The 21,424-nt window shown below is 55.1% G+C and overlaps 3 protein-coding genes across 7 annotated transcripts in view; 1 reads left to right on the top strand and 2 right to left on the bottom strand.

The window, feature by feature from the left end:
* The window catches only part of Rnaseh2c (ribonuclease H2 subunit C), a 42,364-nt gene extending 28,023 nt beyond the window's left edge, over positions 1-14,341 (bottom strand). Inside the window, exon 1 of the mRNA XM_021214330.2 lies at positions 14,326-14,341. The gene's annotated coding sequence lies outside the window, so the exon portion shown is untranslated. The remainder of the gene's footprint in view (positions 1-14,325) is intronic.
* Ap5b1 (adaptor related protein complex 5 subunit beta 1) lies at positions 1,331-14,402 on the bottom strand. Of its 3 annotated transcripts, none has more exons than XM_029534967.1 (3): positions 14,326-14,402; positions 5,939-6,106; positions 1,331-5,842 (listed from the first exon to the last, which is right to left on the bottom strand). In XM_029534967.1, the coding sequence occupies exons 2-3, from the start codon at positions 6,086-6,088 to the stop codon at positions 3,362-3,364; spliced, it is 2,631 nt and encodes an 876-aa protein (XP_029390827.1). In that variant the 5' UTR covers positions 6,089-6,106; positions 14,326-14,402; the 3' UTR covers positions 1,331-3,361. The 3 variants fall into 3 exon arrangements, with proteins under 3 accessions (XP_029390827.1, XP_021069845.1, XP_029390828.1); XM_021214186.2 differs by lacking the exon at positions 14,326-14,402 and adding an exon at positions 6,476-6,535; XM_029534968.1 differs by lacking the exon at positions 14,326-14,402 and adding an exon at positions 6,192-6,239.
* The window catches only part of Ovol1 (ovo like transcriptional repressor 1), a 10,967-nt gene continuing 3,614 nt past the window's right edge, over positions 14,072-21,424 (top strand). Inside the window, exons 1-2 of one of the 3 annotated variants that reach the window (XM_021219714.2) lie at positions 14,072-14,460; positions 21,138-21,355. In XM_021219714.2, the coding sequence (XP_021075373.1) occupies positions 14,361-14,460; positions 21,138-21,355 (318 nt within the window). In that variant the 5' untranslated portion in view covers positions 14,072-14,360. Of the gene's footprint in view, positions 14,461-15,426; positions 15,542-15,699; positions 15,739-21,137; positions 21,356-21,424 lie in introns of those variants that run through there. The other 2 variants (XM_029534991.1, XM_029534993.1) reach the window with 2 other exon arrangements.

Genomic DNA, 21,424 nt, shown 5'->3' with positions numbered 1-21,424 from the left:
CTCTCCAGCCCTTTTTTTTGGTTTTTTGAGACAGGGTTTCTCTGTATAGCCCTGGCTGTCCTGGAACTCACTTTGTAGACCAGGTTGGCCTCGAACTCAGAAATCCACCTGCCTCTGCCTCCCTAGTGCTAGGATTAAAGGCGTGCGCCACCACACGCCCGGCCCTAGGACTTGCTTTTATGTTATAGAGATTTACAACAGGCTTTAGCTGATAAAGGACAGCAAATAGCTCCAGAAAAGGTACAAACTCAGGATCCTTATAATTATTTGGGCCTTAGACTTACAGATCAAGCCATTTTCCCCCAGAAGATAATTATTCACAGGGATAGTTTAAAAACTATAAATGATTTTCAAAAGCTGTTAGGTGATATCAATGGGCTTTGCCCCTATTTAAAGCTTACTACAGGAAAATTTTGCTGGGTATAGTAGCCTGGGCTGGCATTTGTGTTCTCCAGCCCACAATATTTTTAAAATTGTGTTTGTGTATGTTTCTACATGGAATGTATGCATGACAGCAGACACATGTGGGGCCAGACAATGTGTAGGTTTCTGTGGAGCTTGTTACAGATGGTTATGAGCTGTTGGACATGGGTGCTTAAAACGGAACTCGTTTTCTCTCTCATTCCCTGTGATATACTTTTGCTTAAGACAGTCTCACTATGAAGGCACTTGCTGGCTTTGAACTGTTAGGATTGTGGGCATGTACCAACAAAGCTGGCAGTGTAATGTCCTTTCTAATAAGCAGGTGACATTGAGTAGTGTCCCTTAGAAATGACCAAACCTAGATATGTGGTTGTGGAGACTCTGATTTACAGCCTGTTGGTCAGAATGCATAGGCCACAACTTGGGACTTGTCATCAGTATATGAACTGTGACCCAGAACACAACTTGTTTGGGTGGGTGCTCATCTGGTGGCTAGCACTGAAGGTGTGGAGGGATAAAACAGAGGTCCATCCATGGATCGGTAGAAAGGTCATTATGTGGGCTAATTGTCCCTTTGTGTGTGTGCTTGTGTCTGTGGTCCTGCGTGAATGGGTGCGTGTGCACATGTGTGTATAGTATGCCAGAGGCAGACACTGGGTGTCTGATTGCCCTTCACCTTTCTGAGGTAGGGCCTCTTGCTGAGCTTAGGGTTTGCTGATTCAGCTACATTGCTTGCAAATATGCTGGAGCAGGATGGGGTGGCACACGCCTTTAATCCCTGCACTCAGGAGGTAGAAATGGATAGAGTTTGAGGCCAGCCTGGTCTACAAAGTGAGTTCTAGAACAGCCAGGGCTACACAGAGAAACTCTGTTTTGGAAAAACAAAATGAAAACAAAACAAAAACCAGGCTCTGGGGAACCTCTTACTGTCTTGTCTTTGCCTCCCAGCCCTGTGCCGAGTGGCAGCCTGGCCTAGCTTACATGGGTGCTGGGGATCTCAGTTCTTCACGGGTGAGTACTTTACTGAGTCATCTCCCCAGCCTCTGTAGCCTAGTTTCTTCATCCTGGCCTAAGGCTTAATGCATGCCTTGCGTTTGTATGAGGGGAACTGCTTCTCAGTACCCCCTCCCCACTACAGAGGACCTGGGTGGGGAAAACTGAGATGCCACGGAGGGGTCAAGGCCCTCTGTGGCAGCAGTGGTCTCTGGCTCAGTGGGCAGGTGAACACACTGGCAGCACCCACCATGTCGGAGCACCAGGAGGAGTCATGCTGCAAGCAGGGGAGCTCATCCCGCGATGCAGTAGCTCCCGTGGTGGCTTCCCTAAGAACTGTGTAAGGAACTGACCTATATCCTGTCTCTGCTCGAACCAGCTGGAGAAGTTTCTAGAATGGCCGCCTTCCCGATTTGGCAATGGCTTTCAAGGTGAGTGCTATGTAGCTGTGTCGTCCTCTCTCCAGGCTCAGGAGACTCAGGGGACTTGAGGATCCAGCAGCTCAGAAAGCCACGGGGCTGGCAAGGCCCATCCTGCATGTTTTATTTTTTATTTTATATATATTTTATATTTTTATTTTAGCTTTTATAGCTGCCAGTTTCAGGTGAGTAGTCTTAAGTGGAGCCAGCTGCAAGCCCCATAATGCTCAGCAGCTCTCTGGAGTGCTCAGCCGTGCTGGAATGGCTTTGGTGACACAGCTAGATTTGAGTAACCGAACTCTTGGAAACAGCTCCGGTCCACTCACTGGCTCACAGCTAGAGCTGGATGGCATTTTTTTCTTTGCCAACATCTACATCTGGAGTGTAAAATTACTCAACAGTGACAACTCATTGCCACAGCTCACAAAAGAACCTGGCCTTTTGCCACAAAATGGGTGTAAGCCTTTCTGCTCCTAGCCGGACTTGTAAGAGCAGGGGTGCCCCTCCCCCCCCCAGCACCAGCCGAGAGCTGCTTCAGCATGTCCTGCTGGGGTCCTCTCAGGGCTGAAGGCTGAGGACTTGTGGCTGCTGCAGGGCTCTGCTCAATGTGGCAATGGTGATATGTGGCCATAGGTGACAAAATCCTACTCCCTCACAGCCTGACCTCAGGAAGCCACTTAACTCCTTCAGCTGGCTGACTTCCTCAGCTGTGCAGGGGAGCCCTGCAGAAATGTTTCAAGGATGACAGGAGGTAATGTGTGTGGAAAATACCAGCCTGGTGCCTGGCAGCAGTGACGGCCTCGATGAACCTGCATCCTTGGTGTCTTGCACATTTGGAGAAAGGAGCTGGAGAAGTTCTTAAATTCTTCTTTTGTTTGTTTTTGAGACACGGTTTCTCTGTGTAATTCTGGCCTCAAACTCCGCAATCGATCTACCTGCTTCTGCCTTCCAAGTGTTGGGAGTACCACCACCAGTGGCCTGAGAACAAGCTCATATCTGAGAAGATTCCTAAGACTGGGGTTCCTAACGGCTGCTATTAAAAGCTAGGTTTGGGGGTTGTTGTTTTGAACCAGATCATGCAGGCCCACCATCTGCTCAGAACCAAAGCATACTGGCACACCCTGTACGGTTAGGTCCAACCAGCTCTACCCAGGAAAAGGCTCTCTAGTCACCCCTGCCCAGGCTGCTGCCTTATGATCTGAGTTCAGCGGGGGCAGAGTTGGGAGGCCCAACCTTAAGCTCCAGCCTTCATGAGAAGTTGCATAGTGATCTTGGGCCAGGTCAGATCCTGTGAGAAACATATTTTTCAGACTATCTGAGCAGGAATTATGGAGGGCTGCAGTACTGGGGTTAGTCTGGATCTTCCTGGGGGCTTATGACCCACTCCCAGTAAGTCTGCTCCTAACAAGGGTCCAAAAGAAACCAAGCCAGGAGGGGCAGCCTGTGAATGGGTTTAATGGGGCAGGAGCTGCAAGAGCATGCTCCGCTGGCAGCCACAGCCACAGTGCAGTCCCACCTGGCACTACTCAGTGGGCTGCAAGCCCGCGGAGGTAGTCCCCTACCAGGGGCAGCACGGCCCAGTCATCAGTTCTTAGGGCTACAGGCACACCATCCACCTGAGCTTTCTCCAGGCGCAGCAGCAGCATGGAGTCAGGAGGCAGGCGGACGGCTATGAGGTAGGTGGTAGGGGGCTGAGCCACCACTATAAAGGGCTCTAGGTACTGGGACACCAAGGCCTCCAGGCCCTGCGGCCCAAGTGGACACCACACACGGCTCTCTACGCCCTTTGGCAGGCAGGAGTTCCAGAGCTCATCGAAGAAACGCAACTCCGAGCCCTTAGGGATCTGGGGGAAAGGCAGGAAGAGGTCAGCAAAGTTCACAGACAGGGGAGGCAGGCGGGCATGGCACGTGAGGCCAGCGGATGTGCTGTAGAGGGCCCGCACGTGTAGGCGGGCAGGGGTTGGGCATCGGGGCTGCAGGGGCAGGTACAGAGGATGCGCGGGTTGTCCGGGTCGCAAGCAGGGTATGTGGACGGCCTCCAAGGGCTCGTAGAGCTGTCCTTCCACACGGAAGCGCAGCTCCAGAGAGTAGATGGGTGCATCCAGCGCCTGCACCTGCAGATGCAGCACCGGGAGTGGGCCTTTGGCCTGCTGAGGCCCCACACTCAACTGAATTGGAGCTGAGGTCTCCTGCACCATCAGTGCTGATGCGAAGCCCTGGTTCTCAGCCATCAGTGAGGAGGCCAGTGCAGGTGCAGCCAGTGAGGGGCCCAGCACCATCCCCAGCTTGGAACTTGACAGGTGGGACAAGAGGACATAGTATAGTCGGGCATGGTCTCGTCCATCAGCATTCTCTAGCCGTCTGGCCAGTTCCTGCAGCAAGTCTGCCAGACCGTCTCCCCCGCCCGTCCGCAGCAGAGCACGGCACACCCGCAGTAGGGCCTGGTGGAGGCCCCAATCAGTGCAGTATACAGCTGCAGCCTGTAGAAAGCTGAGTGTGGCACTCTGAGTGGCCCCCTCTGCCACCTTTGCCAGCATCTGCAGGTGCCAGCAAAGGGCTTCGGTCTTGCCTGGCCTGGCCACCACCTCTTGGAGCAACACCTCCCTGAGGGGCTCTCTCAGCTCAGGGCTTACCTGATCTAAGAGGTCCACAAAGTGGGGTGTCAGGGAAGGCCGAGCGCGGTACAGTTGGGCCAGTCCACGGATCAAAGATGTCTGTACTGTAGGGTGTCTGGTCAGGCAGCTGGTAACAAGGTATGAGGCCTGGAAACAGAGGGTGGCCAGGGCCCGGGGACCACCATCCAGGGCTGCCCTTTGCTGTAACCCAGCCAGCAGCTCCTGTAGGAACCACTGTGGGCCCTGAGGCTGGCCTTTCTCCTCTTCCTCATCATCAGCACAGAGCAGACATAGCAAATGCAGGCGGGCCAGGAGGACCGTTGGATCATGGAGGAGACTGGGCATGAGGCCCCGGCATAGCTGGGGCCCCAACAGCAGTGGGGCAGCCTCTTCCCCTTCTGGACCTAGTGGACAATTCTCAGGGAAGCTCAGGATGCAATGCAGGTAAAAGAGGTGTGTGGGCGAGGGTAAGGCCGGGTGCTGGGCTCCCAAGGTGAGCCTGCGGAGTAGCAGAGCTTCATCCTGCGCAGTGAACAGGGCCTCACCAAAGGCCGCCTTCAGAGACAGAACTGAGTGTAACAGTGTCAGCTGTGCCGTGCCCAGCAGCCGAACCAGCTGTGGCTTGAAAAGCACTGGTGGCTGTCCCCGAAGACCCCGTAGGGCCCAGCCCAACATCCACAGAAGTTGAGCCTGAGCCACAGGAGTGAGCAGATAGGAAGTGTCCAGAAGCTGGGCCACCGCAGCCTTCAGCTCTCGGGCGTCCTCAGGGCTGGGCTCTAGAACCGGAAAGCCACGCTCCTCCTCCCCAGCTGTAGGCCAGCTGGGCCCCTGGGGCTTAAGATGAGCATCGCATTCTTCAGCCAGGGTCCAGTCCCAGGGACAAGTCCCAGTGGAGAAGTCCTCAGCTGCCAGCAGGCCTTGCAGGCCGGCCCCTGACCTGGACTGTACCACCAAGGTGTTGTGCAGAACAAGGGCCAGAAGCAGGCTGACGGGCTGGACGGGACCCGTTTGCCCTGGGAGGCTCCGCAGCATCCCCAGGGCGCCGGCCAGCAGCCCAGGCTTACAGCGCTCAAGTTCTCCAAGGCATTCACAGGCTGTGGCCTGTAGATGGCGCTGTTCTGAGGGGGTTCCAAAGCTTCGTCCCAAGTCTCGGCCTGAAGCTAAGCCAAGAAGTAAGGGCAGGAGCCGGCAGGAAGCTCCCGAAGTGGGTCCAAGAGCATCTCCTGACACCAGGGCTGTAGTGGCTGCCAACAACAGGAGCCTCCGGAGAGCCGAAGGTCTTGCGGGCAGGAGGACAAGCGTGTCCAATAGGGAAGTGGCAGCAGCCTCCGCGGCAGGTGCATCAGGCCAAAGTTTGTCAGAGTACTCCAAGCTCAGTGTCAGTAAGGAAACCTGAGATGTGGGATTTAAGAGGAACTCGTTGAGTTCAGCGTGCAGTAGTATGAAGCAACCATGTGGACCACGGCAGGGCACACAGGCAGGACCTACCTTGGTCTGATCGCTTAGCTTTTCACTCCTTAGGTCACTCAACAGGTCGCGACCCAAATCCTCACCTTCGGCACCTGCCAGAAAGGCGGATGGGCTGGCTCGGAAAGCCCCCAGGCGCTGGGCCCAGGCTTCTCGACTCAGGGGCCCCATGGTCAGTCATCCACTTCCCTGCAAAGGGAAGGGAACATCAGACACGGAGGCGAGGAGGACGCGCAGGCCTTTACGGCCGCTAGAGGGCGCGCAGGTCCTCCACCTTCTCCGAGGGGCTGCTGTCACCCTAGGGCCGTCTTGCAGACCCCAGCAGAGACCCCCTCCGCGCCCCCAATGGCTAGGTCCCGAGATGAACTCTGGAGGCTTCGGAGATGATGCCGGAAGCAACAGCCCAGGCCCCTGCAGGATAAAACCCGCAGGATCGGGGTGGGGGTGCCCGGAAGGTGCGTGCGGAGAGCTCATTAAGCCTCCCGCCTACGAAGGGCATCGAAACCACAGCGTCGCTCGGGCCCCTGGCGCCCGTGGTAACGGGTCGGCCTCTCTCACCGCTTGAGTCAGCTGCCGCGGGCGCTCGGTCGGCTCCTTCCGGGCTGGCAGGCTGGCGGCGCGGGCCGGGGCGGGGCGCGGCGTTCGGCGCGTGGGCGGCCGGGACGGGGCGAGCCCGGGGGCGGGGCGTAACGGAGCCTCCGCCTGCCACGCCCGCCAGGCCGGCAGGTGCCGACTCGCCGGTTTCGCCAGGTCTGAGTAACTGTCTCGCCGTGCAGGCCCCCTGCCCCGAAACTGCCGCAGGCACGGGCAGGGGCGGGATTTGGTGGGCCGGGCTCCCGGTCCGCTCCCCGATGGAACTGCGTTCCCAGGCCCTGGAGCAGAACAGCGGCTTGGGCAGATCGGGAAGACGGCCAGCGCGTCCCCCAGTCCTCCCGCCCCGGCCCGGTGACTGCGCGCTACGGCCCGGCTGCTTGAGGGCGGGTCTTCGGGCGGCCGCTAGGAGGCGCGCGAGGCGCAGTCCCAGGGCAGAGCAGGAAGAGCAAGGCGTGGGACACGGCGGGACCGGTCGAACCGGCGCCGCAGGGCTTGGCTTGGCGTCCTCAACGCTGACCCGGCGTCGGGGGGGGGGGGGGCGGACACCTCGCTCTGCTTGGAGGCGAGGACCCGGGGCCAGGGTCGCAGCTGGATGGTAGCTGCTGACCTTTGCCCGAAGTCGCACGGATTGCCAACAGGGGTCGAGTGCGCTAGAGTACAGCGAGCGGGGCGGGACCTTAGGACGCCGGCAAAACAACGGGATCCTGACTCTAGGTGTGCGTGTTTGGGGGGGGGGGGCTGCTGGAGGGTCACTCAGCTCGTACCACACCGAATATGAACCGAGAAACCAAGGCATGAGAAAACGGCCAGGCTGCCAGACTTGGGGCCAAGTGATACACACTGCCTACCAGACTGCACCTGGGCTTGTGGCCAGTCCCAAGCTGTGGGTGCCCACTGGCCCGCTAGTTTCAGGGGCACAGACCTCCTGTCGTCCAAATCTCATGCTCACCGTCCTATAAAGCCTCCTGCTATCCACTTTGAAGATGAAACACCTGAGCCCCCATCGCTAGCCTCTGGCTATTTGTCTTTGTCCCTTTTGGTGGCCCAAGTTCCTCCCTAGCCCCTTATCCTGACCTGGCTGCAGATGAGAGTGGTAAGGTAGGGTCCTAAAAAGAAGAGTGCCTGGGCCCCCAGAACAAGGTTAGCAGAAGAGAGGATGGAGACGTGGGGGTGTTGGGGGAGGCACAGGCAGCTAGAAGACCTGGTCTCTGCCCCTCTGGGCTCAGGCTCCACAGCTGACTCACAGGCGACAGCTCTAAACCACTTCCCTCTAGGTGCCTCAGTTTCCCCATCTATAAATTGGGAGTGATGACTCCTGTTTAAGAAGCTTTGGGGTGGGGCGCCCGGCTAATTAGGCCCAAGATGAAAGAGGCCAGGATGAGAGCAGCCCTGGGCTGGGAAGGCAGGTTGGAGTAGGAGCCTGTCTGGTTGCCCTGTCTGAGGCCCAGAGGGCGCTGATAACTGCAGGTCTGGTGTCCCAGCTCCCGGGGAGCCAGAAAGGATTATTAAATCCTGTTACAGTTGAGGGCAGAGGCTTCCGGGGGTCAGGGAGTCCAACTCTGGCTGTGTCCCAAGCTTCTGATGCTGGAGCCTCTGCCAGCCTCCAGCCTCCCTGGGCTTTGGGTCTTTGAGGTGGCATGTGTGGTTTCCAGAGCTGTGATGCATGGATGTGTCCTCCTGAACTCACTAGGGCTCATGGCCAACCCTGGGTGCTGAGGGTGGGTATCTGTTTCCCATGGACTTTCAGGAGCCCAGAGAAGGGAGAGTCATTTGCACAAAACCCCACAGCCTCCTGTAAGGAGAGGACTAGGCTTCTGGTACAGGCTCCATCTGCTGCCCTCGGCGCTCCTGATGTCCAAGACCCTGAATGGGCTCTGTTCTCGTCTGCCTGCCCAAGTATCCTCTTATGAGAGGCAATGTTTGCTTTGTCCTGGCACCAGACTGAGCAGAAAAGAGGTGCCTTCGGTTCCTCTTGAGAGAGTGACCTATTTGCCCTCATCTAGTCCCTCCTCTATCAGCATTTCCACCCCTCTCCATGCAGCTCAATTCTTGGGAAACCCTAGATATTAGGCTGAAAAGAGGAAAAGTTTTTTAAAAAGTGGGTTTTGACTTTCTTATCTGTGAAAATGGGGACACAGCAACCCCATCCATCCCCATAGCACTGGATGTTGTGGACACAGGGATGCTTCATAAAATGAATTCATGGTACCAGGGCAGAGGTCGGGGAGTGGAGGGCCCAGCCCCCTGGGGGTGATACCACTCCTGGGCTCTAGAAGAAAGCAGGCTGAGCAAGCCATGAGGAGCAAGCCGGTAAGCAGCACTGCTCCATTGCCTCTGCATCAGCTCCTGCCTCCAGGTTCCTGCTCTGACTTCTTTCAGTGATGTGGAAGTGTAGACCAAATAAATCCTCAACTTCCTTTTTCATCGTGGTGTTTCGCTCTAGCAATAATAAGACAAAAATATTCTGGACTTAGGGGTGATGGTTGTATAATGCCCTGAAGACTAAAACCCCTGAACTATACATTTTGTGAGGATGAATGTTGCAGTACTATTAAAAATGGTATTGCCGGACAGTGGTGGCGCACACTTTTAATCCCAGCACTTGGGAGGCAGAGGCGGAAGGATTTCTGAGTTTGAGGCAAGCCTGGTCTACGGAGTGAGTTCCAGGACAGCCAGGGCTACACAGAGAAACCCTGTCTTGAAAAACAAACAAACCAAAAAACAAACAAAAAAAGAAAAGAAAAGAAACTGGGGCAGAAACTTCATGATCTGCCTACAGAGATCAAGGTCAACTTGATCAGCTTAGCTATACACTACTGAAACCAAAGTTCAACATCATCTTCAGCCACATAAGGAGTTAAGAGGCCAACCTGGACTATATGATACCTGTCTCAACTGAGGGAGGGCAGGGGGTTGCTCAAGTGGCTGGCAAAGGAGTCCATCAGCCTGCTCTGAGGGGCTGGGTCTACTGTAGGGCTGCTGTGTTCCCAAGGCGGAAGTCAGAATCTCCTAACCCCCAAAGGCAGGGCTAGAACTAGGAGTCCAGTGACACAGTGGGGGAACTGGGGCCCCAAGAGGGTAGGTGACTTGGCCAAGATCCACAGACACAATTCTTTTCCATGTCTTCTTAGTACAATTCTTTTCCATGTCTCTCCCATGATCCCTTGTGCTTTAAAACTCCAGGTTCACAGCCCCTTCCCTGTTGCCATCCCGTCCTGGCTCCTCCTAAGGACTTCCATGAAAACAAGAAGGGTAACTCTAAACACTTTCCAGCACCCGTCCTAACTCCCCAGCCTCCTTGGGATGAGAACTGAGCACCAGTTGAGAAAGCATGCAGGGTCGTTGCTGCACACTGGTCCTTACCTGCTGTGGCTCCTCTTCCCTTCAGCCTCCTGTCTTCCACACCAGCAGGTGATGTCATTGGAGACACAAGACTCATAGCTTGGTTTTTTCTGTGACTCAACCCGCCATCTCTTACGTGGACCATCACAGTAGCTCCAACACAACCTTGGACTCTTTACGGCCACCTCCCTGCCCCTACTCCACTCTGCACATCACAGGTCACACCATGGCCCCCCAGCCTTCACCTTCCCTCCCTCTTAGCATCCAGCCACCATGGCTGCTGGGAGCTTTGGGTACACTCTAGATTGGTTCTCTCTCACGAGCCTTGGCCCCAACTTTTCCTTCCACTTATGCTCTTGGCCACTTTGTCCAGCTGGTTCTACCTCTCATTCAGACTTCAGCGAGCCCACCTGCCCCACCCTAGTTAATCCATCCTTAGAGCAGTAAAATCCCCAGAGCTAGTCCCTAGTGGACACTCAAGAAATACCTGGGGGGCTGGTGAGATGGCTCAGCGGGTAAGAGCACGGACTGCTCTTCTGAAGGTCCTGAGTTCAAATCCCAGTAACCATATGGTGGCTCACAACCATCTGTGAAGAGATCTGACGCCCTCTTCTGGAGTGTCTGAAGACAGCTACAGAGTACTTACATATAATTAATTAAAAAAAAAATGTTTAAAAAAAAAGAAAAGAAAAAGAAAAAGAAAAATACCTGGGAGATGAGTTAAGAGAGAAGAGTGAATGGTGTTTAGCAAATGGAGACAGAGCAAGAGTGCCTCCCCAAAGTGCTCACGTCTTGTCTAACTCCAGGGTGCCAATGATCCAAAGCTTGCACACACACACACACACACACACACACACTCACTCACTAGTGTGTTGTTTGACCTATTCTATGGGCTAGCATACAGCTCAATGGGAAATTGTTTGCTGAGCAAGCATGAGGACCCGAGTTCAGATCCTGGCACCCACATGCTCCTGTAACCCTGTGCCGTGGGATGGAGACAGGGAGATCTCTGGCACTCATTGCTCAGCCAGTGTAGCCAAAACTGTGAGTTCTAGGTCCAGTGAGATCCTATCTTTATCTTTTCTTGCTTTTTATCTTTTTCTTTTTTGAGACAGGGTCTCACTATATATAGTTCGGGCTGGCCTTGAACTCACAGAGCTACACCTGCCTCTGCCTCCCAAGTGCTGGGATTAAAGGCATGTACCACCCCCATGCCCATCCCCATCACCGACAGAGCGACACTGCATTTAAAAACCTTAGGTGTAGTAGCTGTAGAGATGGCTCACCAGAGCACTTGCTGCTAGCACGTCAGGAGGGCCTGAGGTCAATTCCCAGCGCTCACATGGCTGCTTACCCCATCTATGACTAGTGCCACTGCATTTGATGTCCACTTCTGGTCTCCTCAAGGACCAGGAACTCATGTGATACACAGACATGTATGCAGGCAAAATGCTCACACATACAAAATAAATAACAATGTAATGATGATTCATTCCATGAACATGGATCTCCCACTGGAGCCGCAGCAACAGATAGCCAGCCCAGACCGAGTACACTCGCTCCTGGAGCGTGCTCTGTTCACTGTGACTCTCTGGACCTGTAGAGTCACCAGAGTGGCTGGCTGGGCTGGCGTCACCCATTTCAGTTCCCACCTGACTTTCTGAACATTTCAAATTGCTCTCAGATTTTTAAAAAAAAAAAAAAAAAAAGGCCAGCTTTGTGTTCAAGGCTGCCCGTGAAGACTCCACCATAGACTCTGGTCACTCACCAGGACCAGCCCGCCATGAGGCATCACATAAAGGAGTTCAAGAAGTACTATGTATTCTGGGTGGTGGTGGTGCACGCCTTTAATCCCACACTTGGGAGGCAGAGGCAGGTGGATTTCTGAGTTCGAGGCCAGCCTGGTCTACAGAGTGAGTTCCAGGACAGCCAGGGCTACACAGAGAAACCCTNGTTCGAGGCCAGCCTGGTCTACAGAGTGAGTTCCAGGACAGCCAGGGCTACACAGAGAAACCCTGTCTCAAAAAAAAAAAAAAAAAAAAAAGAAGTACTATGTAAACCCACCAGCCTGCCTTTAATCCCTGCACTTGGGAGGCTGAGGCAGGCAGATCTCTGTGAGTTCAAGGCCACCCTGGTCTACAGAGCTAATTTCAGGGCAGCCAGGGTTACTCAGAGGAAAGCCTGTCTCAAAAAAGAAAAGAAAAGAAAAGAAAGAAAGCCAAGTTCAGCTGCCTCCCAGACAATCAGTGCTGATGTCCCCGGATTTATTGCTAAAGATAAGCATACAGTAGGTGCTCAACTAATGTTAGTTACTGAGCAAGGTCCAAGATCAGAGTGAAAGGAGGACACGGAAGTGTGGGCTATGACAGACAGCTCTCTGGGGACAGCAAGGGGAAGTGGCAAACCTTAATGGCTCAGAAGAGTCCTATCACCTTCCCAGAAAACCCAGGAGGTAGGTGGGTGATAGGGTTCTCTAGGAACAGACTTAAGGCCTTTGGTCAAATTCAGTCTACTTCCTGCTCAGTGAGGAGGGGGCTGGTGTCTCTGCAGGGCTGCCCCAAGCTGTACTTTCTCCTCATCCACCCCGGGGAGTTCACAAAAATCTGGGAAAATATATGGGGTATCTATATGTCCTCCCACTTTTGAAATGTCCTCTGCAAGTGAATGCCTCAGAGACCATATTAACGACTTCCCTCTCCTTTGTAATACATATGTGTGTGTGTGCCAGCACGCATCAGTTCCATGGTGTGCCATGGGTCAGAGAGCAACATGTGGAATCAGTTTCTCCCTCCACTCTGTGGGTCCTGGGAGCTGAACAAAGGTCTTCCCACTTAATGGCAAGTACCTTGTGAGTCACATGGACAGCCTTTCTTTTAATTCTTTCGTTTTGCTTGAGACAGGATTTCACTATGAAACATAGACTGGCTTCTGTTTTCCTACCTCAGCTTCCCACGAGCTGGGATCACAAGCATGAACCATATCCACCTGTGACTCCTGACTTTTGAACTGTGTGAATTCATTTATCAGACTAATTTCCTCACAGTCTGTTCCCGCAAACATTTAACACGATGTGAGACAGGTTTACTGAAGTCTAGAGTCTAGAACTGTTAGCAGCCTTTAACTGCAGGTCCCATCCCTGCCTTTAATAGGTCAGCCAGTAAAAGCAACCCAGCACGGCCAAAGTGTCAGAGTGAAGTGGCTCACACGAAGGCCACGGAACACTCTAGGGCAGTTCAATGGGGGTGGGGCATCGCTCCAACTAGGCCTGCTGAAGAGTACAGCAGGGTGGAGGGGGAGCTGCTTGCTGAACTCCCACCCAGGAAGGACACTGGGTGCAACAGGCAAAAGAGGGCTGCAGATCTCACTCAGCTGGGGTCCTCATCCCAGAGCCTCTTCCAGGTTTTCAGAATCTGAAATCCGGCTGTTTATGACCAGGAGAGTTTGGGCGAATACGCCCGCCCATATGCCAAGGTGCTGGCCTGGGTTAGTTTGGACTCAGGGCAGTTTAAACGCCCTCGCAACCGGAAAGCAGGCTCCAGCTTTGGATTCACAGGCGCATCCGAGCCTCCCTGTCCACGCGCTCCTCTCGCCTCGCGTGCCTTTCCGCAGGAACCCGGTGCCCAGCAAATACCTCTCCGCTGAACCAAGAATTGCTCACCCTGGCCTTGGGGATCCCTGGCCGCTGGGTTCGGGCCCGGACCGCCGGTTCCCGCTCGGCGGCTTTGTGCCTCTCCCGGCGCCCCGGGCGCGCCAGGCTGGGCCCGGGCCTGTTGGGTCAGTTTTATGTCATCGCCCACAGAGCGTGCGAGCGCCGGTGCAAATAACGTTGCCCTCCCCTCCCTTCCCGTGCCTGCTCCCTCCGAAACTCTAGTTTGCAAACGTGAGCACGCCGGGCAGGGGAGGTCGGGGCGGGCCGGGTGCTTCTGGGTGTGGGGACCGGAGCACGCCCCCTAACCCTGCCCCCGTCGTGCCACCCCGCCCGGGCCGCGAGGCCACCTCACCCGCAGCGGAATGGAAACCGGTTCGACAGGTAACAAATAGGTGGGTTGTCACCGTTATTTCCCAACGCATGCGCCATCGCTCTCTCGGCCACTCCAAGCTAATTAGATCAGATCAACACCCCTACCCCACCCCCGCCCGAGCCACCAACACACACTGCCGCGAGCCAATAAAGCGTGAACCCGTCCGTCCAGCTCGCACTAGAAGACTTCGCGAGCAGCCGCGGGGACGCCAGTCGAGCTAAAGGACGCTCGCTTAGCGCTTCTGCGATCCCGGTGCACCTGGCTGCACCCTCTCTGCGGACACCGGCGACCTTCGGCGTAGTTGGAAACGCCACGCGTGGTCCCTGGTACACTCAGTCCTCAGAACGTGGGCACGCCTCGGCGACCCTTTCCTTGAACTGTCCCTATTCCCGCGCCTCGACCCCGATCCGGTGGAAGAAAAGGTGGGACGACCACACGAACTCGACTTACCGGAGCGAACTGCGCCGGGCCAGGAGGAACTGAAGATGCCCCGCGCGTTCCTGGTGAAGAAGCCATGCGTCTCCACGTGCAAGAGGAACTGGAGCGAGCTCCCGGACGAGGAGCGCGGCGAAATCTACGTGCCAGGTGAGGCGCCTCGGGCTCCCGGCTCCGGGAGGGCGGGGCGCACGGACCAGCGGTCGGCGCCGGTCAGTCGAGCGTGGGGACGCAGATTCTCGCCGCGGTTCGACCCCCGGAGCAGAAGGAGCGCGGGTGGGGGAAGGGGACTCCAAACCGAGGCTTTGCCGCTCTCAGGCCCGGGATCTCCTGCCGGAGCCGCGCTACAGGGGACTCAGTGGGGTGTGTCACCGCTCAGGCAACCTCCGGCTCTCGCGTCGTAAATCCAGAAAACCCGTACTTTCATGAGGCAGGAGAGGAGCACTGGAGCGATGCCACTTTGGAGGGGAGGGCCGGGGAATGGAAAGGAGCAGAGCTGGAGTTTCCGCTGAAACTTGGGCTACATTGTAAAACAAAACTTGGCCCCATAACTTTGGTGGTATTGAAATAAGAGGGTCGAGATTCAGGACCACCGAATTTCCCTGGACTCCTGCCTGATGGTCCAGGAGCTGCTGGGAAATAAATCCAATGCACCTTGCTTGCCCTTGAGACAGTCCCACCTCGGTTCAGCTCGCGGAGGACACTGAGCAAAAGATGGTTCTAGAGCCTAAGGTACTCCAGGAAGCCAGTGCACCTAGTTTATTTAGGGTGGACACCTTGACAGCCTGCACGGCAATTGTCTCTTCCTCAGCTGCATCTTCCTCTGAGACCCTAGAAAACTTCTGCCCCTACTGTCCCAATACAAAACTCCCCCTCCCCTGTCTTGGGGGTGGGGCAGGAGCCTACTGCCCTGTGCCTCCCAGGGGAGAGGGGGAGGCGGTGATTAACCAACCGACTTTGACCCTTGATCTGCAGGTTCCCTGACTCCACCCAGGCTTTTAAGAAAGTGGGGAGATGAGGGTGGTGAGTGAGGGGCCCTGAGTGGGCTCTTGGAAAGCGGTTAGAGTCTTGGGCATAATGGTGTTTTGTGCCAGACCTTCCAGGATCCGGTGGCTGGTAGGATGTTTTACAACTTGACCTTACTTAAGGGGCTGTAAGGCTACTCTGAAGGCTGCTCAAAGGAGAGAATGGGCCAGAAGGCCCTAGAATTTCCAATGTGGAGGAACAGGAGGTAAAAAAAGGAGGGCGCCTCCTCACCTGAGGTGTGGGCTTGGGATTTTGTGATTTCTGCTTGGCTGTGTGTTCTGGCCAGTGCGTCACCTCCACAGCCCGTGGGTCCCTTGCTCCGGCCTCCTCCCCATCCTGTGTTTGACTTGCTGCTTAGGTGCTCCTTGGGATCTGATAAACTGAACTTGGACTGTGCTAAAGGTGAGCTTGTGTTAAACCAGGCTCAGAGTGCTATTGTTTTTAGTCTTACTTCCCATCCCAGTCAGTAACAGACCACACGCTGACTTTCAGCCAGTTCTAATCATTAAGATTTCCTTGGCTTCTAGAGATTCCCCCCTGGCCCCCTGTACAGATCTGAGAGACATGAAGACCAGAGACCTGGTCCCATGGCCTGTTCCATTAGGTAGATAGGCCACTTTGGGTAGTCAATGCCACCTACGACTGCTGTCCTAATGAGGGGACATGCAGGTAGGTGCTTCCCTCTCTCAGGACTGCCTAGGGTGGGAAATAAGTTCTCTCGTAAGAACCCCCTCACTGCTGAGTCGAGAGAGTCCTGTGGGTAGGAGCGCCAGGGCTTAGTTTTCCTTCCAGTGTGAGGTGGCCCCTGGAGCTGCAGTTTTCCCCACAGTTTTGGAAATAAAAAGGGGGATGGGGCCATTCTATGCTTGGATGCCTCAGACGGCCGGAGTGCAGGGGGTGTGTTCTGTCTCCTGGCTGAGCCATTTCCACCAGCAGCCAACCATGGCCCCAGGAGCTGGCTGGGCACGTTTCTGTCACCCTACCTCACAGACTCTTGGAGCATGTTTTGACCAGCTAATCAATGACCCCATTCCCAGTGGGAGAGCTGGGGGTATGGGAGTGTGTGAGTTCTGACCTCCCTTGCACATACTGAGGATTCTGGGCTGCTGAGCCTGAGCTGGGAGATACCCTTCCCCATCCTTCCCACAAGCTTCCAGAGTCTTCTCCCAGGGCAGTCACGGCCATTCCTTCAGCTCTGCGGAGAGCTGGTAGCCCGTACCAGAAGGCAGGCAAGTAAGGAAATGACTCAGTTCTCCACTGGAGACAGCACAGTTTAGGGGTTCGCTCGGCTCCTCTCCACCACCCACCACCTCTTCTGGTACTGGACTCTCTTTTTGGTTGTGTTTACTCTGGTGACAGGAGGGGTGGTGGGTTATTGTTTTTAGAATGAAACAGGCCCTTGTAGCTGGGGGGCGAATACCAGTCCCACTCTATGGGAGGTTCAAGGACTTGCCTTGGAGCCGTTCCTCTAAAAGTCACAGTCAGTCAGGAAGGGACCTAGGGACAGACTGAGCCTGAAAGCTGGAACTCCAGGAGAATTCCAGGTACTTCTTTTAAGCTCCAGGTCCCCCTACTTCCAAGCCTCCCGCCTGGCTAATAATCTGGATTGCTGGTCTGTTCTGGCAGCATGCCCAAAGCTCAGAAGTTAGGTATGGCACGCACACCTGCGATCTCCATACTTGGAAGGTGGAAGCGGGAGGATCTGGAAGTCAGATAGCCTCTGATACATAACATCCCTGAGGCCAGTCTTGGCTACCGGAGACCCTATCTCAAAAACCCTTACAGGCTAAAGCCCAGGCTAGTCAGGCTGAAGTGCTGGAGCCCGGGTTCCTCCAGATAACATGGCCCAGCTTGCCACTGCTGCTAGATAGTGTAGGAACTTGACCACTCCTTTCATTGTTTGAGACACAGTCTTACTGTGTAGTCCTGGAACTCGCTCTGTAGACGAGGAGGCCTCGGAACTCGAAGATCTACCCTTCAAGACAGGGTTTCCCTGCGTAGTCCTAGATGTCCTGGTATTTTTTGTTGTTGTTGTTTTGTTTTGTTTTGTTTTCGAGACAGGGTTTCTCTGTGTAGCCCTGGCTGTCCTGGAACTCACTCTGTAGACCAGGCTGGCCTCAAACTCAGAAATCTGCCTGCCTCTGCCTCCCGAGTGCTGGGATTAAAGGCGTGCGCCACCACGCCTGGCTCTGGTACTATTTTGTAGACTAGGGTGTCCTTGAACTCAGAGACCTGCCTGCCTCTGGCTGCTCTTGCCAGGCTAAGTAGTCAGGTTGAAAAGTCAGCTGTCCCACTCAAAAAGAAAAAAAAAATAAAATTAAATTAAAAAAAAAAAAAAAAAAAAGAAAAGTCAGCTGTGGGCTGCTGCTTCGAGTAGCATTGTGGGAAGGCTGAGCCACTTTCAGGAGCATTCTAACAGCTGCCGAGGGTACTGGACAGTGAAGGGGTCAGCTAGGTTCTATTTGCCCAACCATGGCTGTAGTAAGGCAGAAGCTGTCAAACTGTCCCAGAAAAGATGGTGAGGACAGTATTCCAAGCTTGTGGAGAAGAGGGATCACCGCTTAACCGCCGTCTGTGTTTGTATCATTGTTCATTCGGCAGGCAACATATGATAGACAGGTGGAGCCCGTGCTGGCTGAGAGTGTAGGGATGGATGCCACAGGAAGTATAGCTCTCATCTCATCAGGGACAGGTCCCCTCGTCCTCGTCCTCGTAAGAACCAAGAATTCAGTCTCCCTTCAGCACAGACACTGAATGAAATGAAGGCGGTGGGGAAGGGGAGCAAATCCTGCCTGCAGAATGCTGGCATTAAATAGAAGGGCCACACAGGCTGAGGGACAGCCCTGTCCAGGCGCTGTAGCATCTGCAGTTGGCTGCAGGTAATTGATAGCTGCCCTGCAGGTCTGAGGGAGCTGAACCCAGGGGACCCAGACCCTCCACACCAGTGTACAAGGCAGCCTACGACAGACCTACATTTAGACCACAACAGTTGGTCTCCATGCACACCCCAGTACCTGCATGATCAGCTGGGAACCCAAAAGTTCATGCATCTGCACATCAACTTGTTCTCCCCAGAAAGCTGGGGGGGGGGGTCAGGCTTCGTGGGTATCCCTGTCTTAAGGCCTTTTATGGACTAAGACTTGGCAGTCTGCCTGATATTTGGGCCAGTGGCTGAAGGAAAACCCTGTGGGGGGTCAGGTAGGAGATGGCCATTGGACAAGCTGCCTTTTCAGATCCGGTCTGCTGTTCCAGGCCCACTCTGTGACATCTGCTGGGTAAAGGCAACAGGAGAGCTTACCAGCCCCTGAGGAGGAGGGCGAGCGCTAGCTGGGTTATCCTTGCCACACTGCGGCTGTGGGCGGAGGCGATGAGTAGTAGCCACAGTGGTCACCGCCTTGCCGGAAACATCTAATTAGGAGACAGGAGCGCAGGCAACTCCCAACCAGTTTTGCCTCCTGCCATTCAGTGATACTCGGGATAGGCGGGTGGCACACGAGCGGATACTCCCTGTGCGTGCGGCCCTGGTGGAGGCACTTGAGGGGGTGGCAGGGAGACAGGTTTGGTAGGGTGGGTAAGTTGAGGCAAACATCCCCACCCTGGCAGGCAGACACGGCCAGCTCTGTCCCGTCTGCTGTCCTCAGCAGCCTTTCCAGGTTGGTGCAGAAGAACAAAGATGGGCAAGGGCCACTTCTCTACAACGGATCCCTCAGACTCCTAACTCGGCTTCCCTCGGTAGAGCGGAGGAGCCAAGTGTGATAGTTGCCTCACAGGCTGCCACGCCGCCCTCTGCTGAGCCCATAACCTGGGCACGTGGCTAGGCTGGCTTCCCGACGTCTCACCCACACCAGCCCACACTGACAGGCTGAAGATGGAAGAGAGGTCCCTCTTCTCTACTTGGGTTTAAAAGTGGGAATTGTCAGCCGGGCGTGGTGGCACACGCCTTTAATCCCAGCACTCGGGAGGCAGAGGCAGGCGGATTTCTGAGTTCGAGGCCAGCCTGGTCTACAAAGTGAGTTCCAGGACAGCCAGGGCTACACAGAGAAACCCTGTCTCAAAAACAAACAAACAAACAAAAAAGGCAGATCTCAGAGTTCGAGGACAGCCTGGTCTACAGAGCAAGTGCAAGTCCAGGATACCCAGAGTTATTACACAGAGAAACCGTGTCTCAAAAATCAACCAAACAAATAAAACCCACAAAGGAAAAAAAAAAAAAGAAAAATGGAAATTGTTATCTAGTTTTGGACTTTGATCCAGGGTCTGTCTGGTGAGTAGGTACGAGAGCCACCACTACTCTGACCCCACTCCACTGGACCCAGTGCTGGGTGCCACACAGGTCGACCCTTCCTTCCCTGCAAGCTGGACTCAAAGCTTGAGCCAAGCACCAGTCAGCGCTGCTCAGAGAGAGGTGGGATGTCAGCTCCGGTGCCAGGCCAGGGCCAGGAGCCGGTGAATCAGCTCCCGGGATGAGGTGTCTCATTAAGGTCCCCCCACCCCCCGGACAGAAGGACGCCAGCGCGCTAGAAGAACGGGTTCTGGGCGGCAGGCGGGCGCATTCTTCCTCTGTCAGACCTTTGTTGTGTTTTGAGGGGGCGAGAACTGGGCCTCTCCCGAAACTCAAGTACTTTTATATTTATCTTCCCCCACAACCCCGGCGGTCCCCCAGAAAAGGTGAGGGCAATAGCCTGGGCCTGGGTCCTTTCCCCACCCCTACCAACATCCCTGGCTTGGTTGAGTATTCAGAAGGCCTAGCTTGAGACTCTGAAATCCCAACCAATCCAGCTGGTGGGATTCATCCACCCTTTCTGGACTGGACCCCCTCTTGATTTTTCCTTCTGAAACTAGGAAACTTCCAAATTTATAAGTGCAGAGCTTAGGTGGGGCTACTTGGGAAATTATACTTGTCCCCGTTTTGTTGGCGTTGAGACTTATAGCCTATGTTTCTTTGTCCTGTGAGGACTGGAGTTCAGGGTCTCAGCCCAGCCTTACAGGCCTGGCCCGTTTAGTTCAGTTTAGTTCAAGGTGTTTGTCGAGGGGAGCGGCCTTGTCACAGGGCTGCCAGGTATCGGTGATGCCACGGCACTGCCGGAGGGCACCCAGCCTGACTGCCACAGTGAGCGGTCCTGCAGTGGGGGAGGGTTGTGTAAGTGTTGGGCAGGGCGCCCGGAGACTGTTACGAGCATCCACCTGCTGCTCCCTGACCTCCTCCCTCTCCACCCACCTGGCCTGTTTGCCAACAGCATCGTGCCCAGCCTGAGCCAAGGAGTCCTGACGGGCTACAGTACAGTAGCATGACTGGCCAGGTCAGGGAAGGAAAGGCTGGGACCACCCAACCCGAAAGCTCTGCCTATCAAAGAAGCCCACAATGGTCCAACCTCCGAGGACCCTTCAAGGACTAGAATGAGTCTCGAGGAGCGTTCCCTGGCCAGGGCCTCCAGTGGTGCCCTTTGTCCCTAGAGTATGAACATGCTGGAATCCAGAGCGACTGGCCCAGGTGGGGCAGGCGGACACTTTGCTGCATGACAATTGGCAGGGCAACTCAGTCCTTCCAGTTCCGCTAAGACGAGTTACTCAGGGGGCAGTGGCTCTCGGCTGGCGTCACCTGTAATTACTTTAATGGGACAGGAGGGAGGCACAACATCTGATGGCCTAGGGGCCCGCCCTGCTCTGCCACATGCCTGCAGCTGGAGGCAGGGAGGCGGCAGATACCAGTTTTCCTTGTTTGGGAATCTTCCTGGAACACCCCCCCCCCCAAATAGATCTTTTCTCCACCCACCCTCACCTAGCCGTTGTTCTCCCTCCAGTCAGCCTCGGCTTCTGCCCACCACAGCCTTACCGGGAACCAGAGGCATCCGTGGCCGAACCTCCTCCCTGCCCCCTGGCTTTGGACATGAGCCTTCGAGACTCCAGCTATAGTGTGGCTCCAGGGCCCTGCGTGGTGGCCCGGCTACCCTCTGAAGATGTGAGCCACCTGACAGATCCCCAGAGAAGAGACCAGGGCTTTCTACGAACCAAGATGAAGGTAATAACTTTCTTGAGGTCTCGGGGCATGTGTGGAGCCCCGTGTCTGACCCACAGACACGGGGGGGGG

This window comes from Mus pahari, chromosome 1 (genome assembly GCF_900095145.1).
Source record: "Mus pahari chromosome 1, PAHARI_EIJ_v1.1, whole genome shotgun sequence".
Lineage (NCBI taxonomy): Eukaryota > Metazoa > Chordata > Mammalia > Rodentia > Muridae > Mus > Mus pahari.
The sequence above is the reverse complement of the archived record's forward strand: the minus strand, read 5'-3'. Positions and strand labels throughout refer to the sequence as shown.